The 12,087-nt window shown below is 41.6% G+C and overlaps 1 protein-coding gene across 3 annotated transcripts in view; it reads left to right on the top strand.

Moving 5' to 3' along the window:
* The window catches only part of GPD2 (glycerol-3-phosphate dehydrogenase 2), a 927,571-nt gene that overhangs the window by 670,241 nt on the left and 245,243 nt on the right, over positions 1 to 12,087 (top strand). For all 3 annotated transcript variants that reach the window (XM_085645519.1, XM_085645518.1, XM_085645520.1), the window contains exons 11-13: positions 167 to 342; positions 2,418 to 2,549; positions 5,342 to 5,500. In XM_085645519.1, coding sequence (XP_085501645.1) covers positions 167 to 342; positions 2,418 to 2,549; positions 5,342 to 5,500 — 467 coding nt within the window. The remainder of the gene's footprint in view (positions 1 to 166; positions 343 to 2,417; positions 2,550 to 5,341; positions 5,501 to 12,087) is intronic.

Here is a 12,087-nt window from a genome sequence, read left to right as displayed (position 1 = left end):
CAAGGCCAGAGACTAGACTTTAGCTTTAAATATGTGTTATCTTTGCATGTGCGCACACACACACTGTCATGAATATGTTGTCTAATAAGCTTTATGAAAGAATTCATGTTTTTGCTTATAGTGCCTCTTGTTTAGTGCTGTGCGTTTCATTTATGCCCACATACAGGTGGAAAATGGACCACCTACCGTTCCATGGCAGAAGATACCTTAGAAGCTGCTGTTAGAGCCCATAATCTCAAAGCAGGGCCTTGTAAAACAGTAGGGCTTGTCCTAGAAGGAGGAAAAGATTGGACACCTACTCTGTATATCCGATTAGTTCAAGATTATGGACTTGAGAGCGAGGTACAACAATTATGGTTTTGCATGCTTTTCGTAATTATATTTTTTTATCGTATTTTTTGCTACCAATATTTTCACTTTCATTCATTTTACATCAGTTCACTTTATTTGCCCCTACAGTTAAGGATTCTCATCTTATTTAAGTCTAACGGTAAAAGTATTCCACGCCTTCGAGGCGTGGAATACTTCATGTTTTCTTCATGTTTTCAGATACCATGCAATAGCATATAGATACAGTTACATCACAGATGTCCTCAATAAAGAAAGATATGAACTCTTTGATGGCCTGAGAAATAAAGCTCTGACAACTAGATCAAGCATTATCCGGTTATTTGATTTTGGGGGGAAAAAATAGACAATGTGGAAGTGAGATGGATTCCATTTTAATTAGCTGCGGAGCCAGCAAACTTTCTAAATTTCTATGCCACAACTTCACTCTTCTCAAAGCCCTGTTTCTGAAGGTAATTTTGGACACTTTTGACCCAACAAAGGACCAGGGCCAATAGCTGAAAGAAGAAGCATCTTAAGTAACCAAAATGCACTCTACATGTATCCCTTTTGTTTTCATGTGTGCTAGAATTCCATCCCAGGACTTCGTTTCATATGATCCAGAATACCCTTTTATTGTGTAAAACGTTATCTCCTTGGAATCCAGAATATATTGGTCTATGAGGGGATGTTAAGTATTATCTTGCATGCGAATATTTGTTATGGTGCATCAAAGGTTCTATTGAGCCGAGTTGTGTTTAGTAAAAATGAAATGAAAAATGCAATTATATGAATACCATCAAACATTTTCCAGCTTTTTCACAGCTACTAGTCCAGAGATTGAATCTGGAGGTATTTGAACTGCTCTCTGCTTTGTTACAGAACTGATACACATTAGTAGTCGTTTGGGGGCATTTGTGTGTGTTTTAATTACTCCTGTGTTCCTTAGTTCTATTATGATCCCTTTTCTATCTTGCCACCATCGTCAAAAAATTGTTCAGCTGCTGCTCGTTTCGAAGTATGCACTGTGGATGTTAAAAGAATCTTGAATATGCTGGAATAAAAAATATAAATACACCCTTTCCGTTATATGCAATAAATTGCGTTGATTTGCTTTTCCTTTAATTAATCTAGTATACAAATAAACCTCCTGATTTGCTGTGCTTTGGATCTCGGTACACGTCCACATTTTATTGGGTTTTAACTAGGATCGTGTGAAATTTGCATAATTTGATTTTGTGTAAATGCCTGAGATTTTGGGAAAAGTACGCAAAACTAGGATTAACTACGCAAAGTCGCGTTATTAGATTTAGCTCTACATTTTAGCGTGAAATAAATCCTTATGTTTATTTAGGTCAGAAAGATGCGTTCTGTGCTAAAAATGTTTTTTTTTTTTTTTTTTAAATAGGGTAAAAAGCACAAGTACCACAAATGACAGCTACTGCCATTCTAACATTCACATTGTTCACCTGCTATAATTTTGCCACGAAGGGGACAGCATGACATAATTTGGGATTTCGCCATCAAGCTTAATGTGAAATTTCCCGAAATTATGCAGATCACGCCGGTGTAATTTAATTTTTTCCCTGGCCTACTTTTTACTTTAATTCCAGAATTAAAGCTTAGAGTGACCTCCACAGATTGCTGTTTAGGTGGTGCCTTTAGCTTGAAGTGACGCTTTAAATTATAGATTTTAGAATAAACCTTTTCTTCCTGGTCATCTAATGTAAAACTGTGTGTTATTGAAGGGCCTTTGGTGAAAGAACTATGCATTCTTTTTTTCCTGTGGCGTCTCAGCCCTGAAGTGTAATCTTTAAACGTGATCACTGTAGCAGAAAGTAGTTGAAGCATCATTAGTCACAGTTACATTGATACATGCATAGAAGTGTTAGTGCTGGTCTAAGCATTCACAACACAAGTTGTTTCCTCCCACACAATCAAAATGTAATATCTCTTCGGTGTACTTCGTACAGGCTTTCAGAAAACCGATAAAGGTGTTTCACGCTGTTTCTCCTGTTTTCAGAGGAATACTTGGGATATAAAATATTTTCTTTTTTCCTTCAAAATACTTTCTTTTTTCCTTTCTGTAGGTTGCACAACATCTTGCTTCTGCGTATGGAGACAAAGCGTTTGAAGTGGCCAAATTGGCAAAAGTGACTGGAAAGAGATGGCCTATTGTAGGAAAGCGGCTTGTATCCGAATTCCCTTATATAGAGGCAGAGGTACTCTCAGCTTAAAATATGGTGTATTTGTTATTTATTTTTGTTTTAAATTCTTTGGTCATTCATATATACTTAGTTTGAAGAAGATGTACCTAATCCTATAATAGCCTTAAAATCAGAGCAAGGAAAAGAGACTCCCTCAAGCTCACAGATAGTAACTCTTAGTAAAGTGGTTGATGCATTTGCTCCATTTTGAGGTTTAATTGTTTATTCGCATTTTAAGGGAATGCTTAAGAAATGGTTGTTTTCATTGAACACTTTCCCACATTGATGTGCTATCTTGTGAAGTAGTTGCTTTATATTACGATAGAAAAATAAAATAAGACCAGAGTTCAGAGAGGAACATCTTATAAAGTTCTTGGGAATAATAGATCGACTGCCCAGAGCTCACCCTGCCTCCACTACAGCCAACTCTGGCAGTTGCTTACAATAGTGCGGCAGCCGGACTCTAATGGCCGGACTATTATGGCGGAGTGGTGTGACGGAGGTGGACATTAGCATGCTGTGCGACGTTGGTGTGCCTGCTCTGCTAGCAGCACTGCATCCACTCTGCATCGGCAAAATAATTTCCTGGATTTCCTTTAGACTGTGGGTTATTACCAGGCTCCCTTAGGGCATATGGGGTGTCTGGAGTGTCACTCCCTCTGTTGTAATTTAGAATGCCAAAAAGAAGAGGAACAGATAAGGAGGGGGTTACCACCAGCTTTTAGTTTGTAGACTCCACCACCATCCTTCCTGTCCACCAGGCCTTGTAACAAACTGGGTCGAACTTAGGCTGGATAGTGATGGAGGCAGAGATACTGCATCTGATTGTCTTAATCCCTGTCACCATTTTATGAATGAAGGTTTTGTGGCATTCCTTGGTGGAGAAAGGCTGCTGCCACCCTCTACTATGGTGTAAATTCAGGCTTGGGTGTCAAATTTTAGTTTTATCTCCACTCCCGACTATTAATTTGTGATGGAAACTTGTAACTGCAGATTCCTCATCTTGTGAATATCCCCATGTGCTAGACTGGATCCAGAAGATTTTTCAGCATAGCCCATTCACGCTGGTAGGTGGCATCATGTGGATCTGCTTCAACTTCACTTCCACCACAGATGTAACAACTGGAGTCATTCATAGGTGCCATCCATGTGTGTTGACATCAGTTCCTTTCTTTCAATGCCTTTGTATGCGGATCCAGAGCTAGCTCCTCTTTTTTCTCATCATTTGATATTTGCAAGGGATTTCGTGTTCAGACAACACCAAACTCCTACACATCAACAACAGATGCCCCAGTCCTTTCGAGGCAGCGGCAGGGGGTCCAGTAGGCAACGTCAAGGCCAGCAGTGGCTACGCACTACCCAGCCCTCCCACCTCCAGCAAAAGCTTCAAAGCTGCTTTACCACTTTAATATACCCTTTGAGGTACACAAACATCATGTACATGGGCAGTTCAGCCCTTTTGTCCACAGGTGCCAAGCAATAACTTCCGACTGATGGGTGCTACAGATAGTTAATCAAGCCTACTCCCTGCCATTCCTTTTTGTCCCGCCGCCTATGGCACCTACATCATATCAGCTCTCAGAGGACCATGTGTACATTTTGCTGCATGAAGTTCATGCTGTTTTGACCAAAGGAGCCATAGATGGAGTTCCAGCCTCAGAAATGGGTGCCTTTCCTGCTTTTACCTAGTGCCGAAGAAGGGCCAAAACGTTTGCCCTATCTTAGATCATTGCCCTCTCAAATTGTTCCAAATGAAAGACAAATTCAGGATGCTCACCCTAGCCCATGTTCTCCTTGCCATGGATCCAGGAGACTGAATGGTTGTGTTGGACTCTAATTTCCATGTTCTTGTCCTCAAGGCCCACCGGTGCTACCTGTGATTCAAGGTGGGCTACAACCACTTTCAGTTTGCTGTGCTCCATTTTGGCCTCACCATGACACCCCTCAGTTGTGCTCCATTGTAGCCTCACCATTACCCCTCTGTTAACTGAGTTGATGGTGATGGTTGCAGCAGAGGTCAGGAGAGCCAGTTTTTCCCTACCACAATGGGCTCATTCGAGTCCTAGACCACCTCCAGATGATGGCACATCTCCTTACATCTTTCGGGTACACCATCAATGTGCTGAACTCCTTGACCCAGTGCATTTTTGAGCTTTTCATCTACATCGAGTCCAGGACACTTTGGCTCTGATCCCGATGTTTCAAGCTCAATCCAGGATGCCTCTGAGACTTCTTGGCCTATTGGTTTTCTGCACTCTGCTTTGTCGACAATGCCAGATGGCAAATAGAGGCTCTGCAATGCGGTCTGAAGTCTCAGTGGTCTCAGCAACAGGTGCATCTAGTTCCCAGTGCAACATTGTTCCTATGTGTCCACATGATCTCTATCAGAGACCCTATTTAATTTCCCTGGATCGTTCGATACATGAAGAGGTGACAAATAAAACGAATTCGAGAGATCCAGAAATGTTCTTGAAACGCATGCGTATTTCGCTATCCAAGTATGTTGAGGAATACAAGGGTGGGGGATAATCTACTTGAGAGATGAGCCTCACAGGCATGTTACCTAATTTAACTCTTCAAAACGCAGCCTCAAGAGAGACAAAGTTGTGCGAAGCCAGCTAGACTCGCATTTTCATAACCTTAGCATTTTTTGTTCCAAATGCACATTCTAGATCATCATTTACCTATTAATTGGTAGGCTAAAGCAAACATACAAGTAAGTAACTCCTTTAGTTAACTGTCCTCTTTGTTCTCTAATACATTTTTATTTACGGCACTTATTAACACTTTTACTCTACTCTTCGCAGGTCAAATATGCAATGAAAGAATACGCTTGCACTGCAGTGGATGTCATTTCCCGTCGCACTCGATTGGCCTTCCTAAACGTGCAGGCTGCTGAGGAGGCCCTGCCAAGGATTGTAGACATAATGGGAAAGGAACTGAACTGGAAGGACGAAAAGAAAAAGGTATGAAAAACGTCTACCTGAAAGACGGTATTCAGTAAACGTAAAACACTTTATTCCAGATTTTTTTTAAATAGTAAGTCGACCATATTGTGTAATATGATTACATGTGTGACCTACCAAAATACACCGATGAAGGCATGTGCACAATAGCAGATAAAACGTATAGGATTTTTCCTTGAAAACCTCTGATATTATTTTTAAACGCTGCTCACAAATGTGCAAGATACACTGAAATGAAGCTTTAAAATGTTCGATCTGGCCTCAAGAAAATCCTGATTATTTGTTCATCCAGTGTGTAGAGCAGCACTTTAATTGTACGTGTTTCGTAGATGATCCGGCCTCCATTTCGTTCTGTAACTCGGTTAAAGGCCCATAAACTGACCCTGTTGCTTTCCTCTGTGCGGGCTGTAAATTTAAAGATTCCTACCCGGTCTCCTCCAACCCTTCCCCCATATACACCGAGCAGGCGTCGTGCAGGAGGCCGGTGTTTTCCCATCTTCATTACCTTGTGTACACGGTTTAAGCACCTTTTGGCCATCCACCGCTGATGTTGATTGAATTCCTCAAAGGAGAAACAATTAAAATTAAGTGAAAGGAATCAATAAGAGATCAGTGTCGAGACCTTCCCCTGAGGGATCAAGGTGGGAAGCACATAAATGCGGTCGCTCTCCTCTGCCTCGACATCTATAAAGACTGGAGCACTGTTGTGCGCTGATTGCATCCACGGACATTTGCCACTAAAGGGCACGGTGAAGAGGAGGAGGGACTGCCTGAGAGGAGCAGGCCAGGACAGTTCAGGCATTGCAGGCTTTGGATTGCAGCTGTCGCTATAACAAATCCATTTTCATAATAACTCCTGCTTGTTAATGCTATAGTCTTGTCAATAACGCCTCACTCTCCTTTTAGCGTTTCATGTCAATGCTTTGTGTTAGTGATATTTTGTTATTGTGTGATGCTGGCAATATGTTCAGCACTGATTGGATACGTTTAATGTGTGTTTCGAAAGTAACAAATAGAAACAAAAGTAGCTGCTCAGATGACAGATGGGCAGGGAAGAAGTGGTTTGCCCACTCTAAAATGCGCATGACTGCTTGTCCGGGCCTCTCGGAGCGGCCAAACCGTCAAGTGCACTTTGCATTATAGCCTGCGTGGAGAACATTTCCAGGACCCAAACCCCTGGCTGAGCGCCTAACCACAGCACTCAGGCCAATCACAAGGCTGCATTGCAGCCTTGTGATTGGCTTAGGGGAACCAATCACAACGCTGTCATTGGCTCAAGGGAGCCTCAACCTGGGTTCTTCCTGTTTGGAAGACCGACCAGGATAGAAGACGGCAGGACAACGGCGGAGAGGCAGCAAGGGGGAAAGGTATTTTTTTTCTTTTTTATTCCCACTTACCACCACCCCCGTGCCACCGCCGATTGGTGCCGGCCACTCCTGGTGTGGTGACATAGCAGTTTATAGTGCTAGTCAGTATTGAAGTGTATGGGACCCATTTTATTCCACTGGGCACTGAATCAGATACACACTGCTTCTGTTGCAGACATCTGTTAGTCTACTGTTAGACTGATGTTTTGTATTCGACTAATAATTTTCCCTGGGCACATGTGTAATCAACTGCTTTTGAGAAATAGTGCTATATAAAAATTCCAGTGTTTTGGAATCTCACTTAAGTTCCCTTTCAGAGCAGCTAGAAAAGGCAATATTTTTGAGACAACACGTTTTCCTCTTAAATTCACTACTTGCCATTATTTTGTTAATACAAAATATTGAGGCGGAGGAGAACCAGACAGTTTCCCTACAGGGTGTTAGGTTTTGCTCCCTCTTAGTAATGTGGGGCCTGGTACAAATATTCTTGCCAGGGCTGTTTTTGCTTCCCTTTCCAGCTACACCCACAAATAGATTCCTAACCCTTTTTATAAATCACTCAAATTACTTTGAAAAAAGGGCTGAAAAGGCACTACTTTGTCTTTAAGAATGGTAGCTGTGAGAAGGTAATCTGTTCCAGAAATATATTTTTCCTTGCACTCTTGTACTTGAAGTCCTGCACTTGTAATGGAAACAATACCATAAATCCACGAATGCCCCAAAACAACAGAGCGGATTAACTACTGACAGCTGAAAAGGGAAAACATGAGATGACTGACCTTATCCAGAGCCCACCTACTATATACTGACATATGTCCCCTATTGTACTTAAGCATGTCCTCCATTCTAGAATAACCTGCCTCCCACGGTGGATCATCCTGTGCCCCTGTAATGCTCATCTCCCTGTGCTCACCAAATGTACATCAGTCAGTGCCTCGCCTATTTCGCCTGATGTGCATTATGCTATAACACCCCCATGAGGTGCATCACTGCACCCTCTCAATGTGTATCACCCAGTTCCCACCTAATACCACCGACTAGCTCCTCATTGCACATCACCTAGGGCCCTCTACTGAGGAGCATCACTCAATGCCACCTGCAGAGGCGTTGCGCCCTCGCCCCTTTAGGGGGCACTGGGTGAAACACCTGATATGCCTCCTGGGGTGTACTACCCAGTGCCCCATGAGGTGCAGCTATCACTGCATCACTCATGACATGGTCAGTGACATCACTGATGACATCACTGATGACATCGTCCATGTGATAAATTACTGCATCTTCTCACACCCTAATTTAACCTTTGATACACCAACTCAAAATTTCAGACGTCCATTCTCAAAACCATAGATACTCCAATACCAATAACTACATACCCACTCATTAACTCTTAGGTCTGCATACACCTCCACTCACTCACTTGTACAGTCACTCATACTTACAGTCACTCCGTACAAGACTATCATATGCATTTATACACCTATATAGACACTCACAGACCACCAATCATCCATTGAGGTACTGACACACCTAGTCAGTCGTGCAAGTTATTAAACACAGTCCAATTTACTCACCTATACAGTTAAACACACTCAAGTTCACTTACTCATAAAAATAGTACCACATTCTTATGCGCTTATACAATCATTGATACAATCACACACTCATCCATACAGCCACTCTCACAATCACACACTCTCACATATACCTACTTATATACTCTTACACGCATATATACTGCCTTTCACATATGTAGTTAGTCACACATGTACCACTGAGATATACATTCAATCCCTAACACACCCATACATACACTCACCCAACCATACAGTTAATCACAGATGCACTCTTAAAACCATGCACCCATAAAATCACCCACTCACACATCTATGCATAGTCACACACACCCTACCCACACAAACACTCAGGCACCCATACAGATACTCAGACAACCAATCAATAACCCATATAGACACTCGTATAGCTATTCACAAAACCATGCAGCCACTTATACACCAACACACAGACACATACAGACATTCACACAGTTTAGTCACTAGTCTGCAGTAAGATACATTTAATGACTCACTTATAGAGTCAGTTACGCACCTAGAAAATCATCCATTCACACACTTGTACACCCACTCATTCTTCAACAGACCTTTCCCTATATATATTAAACATATTAAAACTGTACAGAAACACATACTCACTGGATGATGTCTTCAGTGATGTCACTGACCATGTCATGAGTGATGTAATATGTGACGTCATCAGCAGTGCATTGCGGGGGCGCGAGTTATAGTTAGCTGAACTTACTATAACAGGGGAATTTCTAGGGTTTTGTACGACGGAAATGTCCAGCTAACTATAACGCCCCTGAAACCTATGTTTTTTTCAGTGAATTTCAAAGGTTTTTTAAATGCCAATTCCTAACTATAACGCCCTTGAAACCTTTGGTTTTTTCAGTGAATTTCAAAGGTTTTTTAAATGCCAATTCCTAACTATAACGCCCTTGAAACCTTTAGTTTTTTCAGTGAATTTCAAAGGTTTTTTAAATGCCAATTCCTAACTAGAACGTGCATGAAACCTATGGTTTTTTCAGTGAATGTATATGTGTATATATATATATATATGTGTGTGTATGTATATGTGTGTGTATATATATATATATATATATTCCAAGTCGTTGATCCTATCCCGGATCATGAATGAGGCGCACTCCATGGGAATATCTTCATAAGAATTTATTTGGCAACAGAACAAAAAACACCCGACAGACGCGTTTCGGCTACACGCCTTTGTCAATGTCGGTAAGGTTACATTTTTTTCGTCATTTAAATCAAATAATAAAGTTTCATTGACATCGAGAGAGGAGGTCGCTACTTTCTAAGTCATTGAAATAGAGGAAGGAAACATTGTATCATTTTGCAAGATCTCTTGATGGGCAGACATCTTGTAACGTGCTTCAATGTCATATTTAGTTCCGTGTATTTACACATCTTATAATACATATATACATTAGTTATTCATAATAATTCATGAAATACACCTTTTAAATTTTAGCCCTGAATGGGCATGCACACCCAGAGGTTAATGTCGTTGCTGCTTTATAGTCATCATTAATAACCCCTGTAATCTAAACTCATATCCATATTAATCAGTGTCTCCCCTGTTCCACCCCTTTTGTTGCCTGCCAAACCTTTTCACAGAGGAGAAATTAGGGTAGTCCCGATATAGTAAATATTTGCTGCTCTCAGATTACTATGTAATGTGTACCCAGAGTTCTTCCTCGTTGTTCAACCCAGAGGGGTTTTTGGTTTGCATCTCTAATATGTACTTCGATTCGAGTTTTCTGAGTTTCTTAATTCTGTCCCCACCCCTCTCATCTTTTGGGACGTGATCCAGGCAGAAGAACCTCAGAAGGTTCGGATTGGACTTGTGAAACTCCTTGAAGTGGCGTGCCACCGGATAATTAACATCATGATTCTTTATCGCACGCATATGCTCTAAAATTCTCTTTTTGGCGGGGTGAATAGTACTCCCTACATACTTTAAGTCACAGGGACAGGACAGGCAGTATACAACAAATTCGGTGTTGCAATTTATTAATTTGTTAATTTTTCTTTTTGTGGTTCTGCCTGGAATCGAGAATTCTTTCACCTTAGTTCCATTTTTGCAGGCCTTGCAATTCATGCAAGGGAAAAACCCTGTTATTAAATCTTTTCTCTTAGGGTTCGTAGGAAAGTGGCTCCTTACAAGATGGTCTTTAAGGGCAGGTCCTCTTCTATACGTGATCTGTGGGGTCTGTGGGATATGTGGCCCTATAACTACATCTGTTTTTAATATTTTCCAATTTCTTCGGAAAATTTGTACAACCTCTGATGACTGGGCCGAATATTCGGTTATCATCCTCACTACGTTGATGTTATCTGTGTAAAAAAAAAAAAAATATATATATATATATATATATATATATATATATATATATATATATATATATATATATATATATATATATATATATATATATATATATATATATATATGTATAATACATACACAGACAGACAGGCCATGGTTAGTAACTTGAAAGCGACCTTGGCTTTAAAAGTGTTTGGCGCTCTGTAAGTGACTTTATAAGTAGGAGGAACAACGGGCTATTTTGGACAGGTCCAACACACAAGGCCCAATAATAAGTACAAGTACAGAGACGTGTGCTGTTCCTAGAGGGTGAGAAGAGAAAGAGGCCTACAGTAATATGTTAATTAGTGAAATCAGGAGGGATTTCCTCCTTCAGGAAAAAGACCTTCACACATCCAGCCAGCCTAGAGGTATGTTTTTTTTTTTTTTTTTTTTGAAGTTTCAAAAATCTTTATTCAGCATAGAAAAGCAGTACACAGCACAGTGCCTACAACCACAAGTGGCCGGCGGCGTGGGATAAGCAATGAAAGGCAGTGGTGCACACAGCGGTACGCATACAACCCGCTAAGGGCCGGCCGCGTCACAGTAAGCATCGGTATGTTGTGTGATAGCCCAAAGAGAGCTGCAGCATTGGTTTTGTTCTTGTAGCCTTTATTTATCCACTGTTCCATACAGCATGTACAAATTGTGCATAGGTTGAAACCGCAGAGTGCGGTGACATCACGTCTCATATCCCAGGTGTACAGTGCATCAGAGTCACATTGCCCAACCCACATTTGCCGAAGAAGAGGTGAGGGAGAAACCACAATATCGCCACCCGCAAGCAATATCAGAGGAGGGTGCGCCACATCTTGGAAAATATGTCAACCATCAACTGAAGTGTGGACAAGCCGGAAAGGAGTAAGATGGCAGAGCAACCCACACCCGGTCCAGACACAACGTCCGACCGCTCAAGCAGAGCGCCCCCAATGGGAGTAGTGTTATGGAGCCTTAATAAAACATCTGTAGGGAAGGCTTGCTAAGACAGAGGATGCGACAGCAGATAATTCGTAAGAGGACCCCAGAAGTCCACCGGTCTGGATGCGGTAGGCAGAAGCTCCGCGTATCGGAGCAGGGTGTCCTGACACTGTACCATGTCTCTGATCCAGTCTTTGAATATGGGGGCCCTGCCCCTCCCCCACCTACATGCTATTAATCTCTTCGCTATGAGAAAAGCAACTGTGGCAAATCTGCGGACAGGTCTCCTAACGTTTTTCGTGTAACCCAGGAGTGCTTGCGTTGGAGACGGCGTCAATGGGA

The sequence above is a fragment of the Triturus cristatus genome, chromosome 3_1, assembly GCF_964204655.1.
Source record: "Triturus cristatus chromosome 3_1, aTriCri1.1, whole genome shotgun sequence".
NCBI classification, from domain to species: domain Eukaryota; kingdom Metazoa; phylum Chordata; class Amphibia; order Caudata; family Salamandridae; genus Triturus; species Triturus cristatus.
Note: the sequence above shows the minus strand (reverse complement) of the source record. Positions and strands in the feature narration are given on the sequence as shown.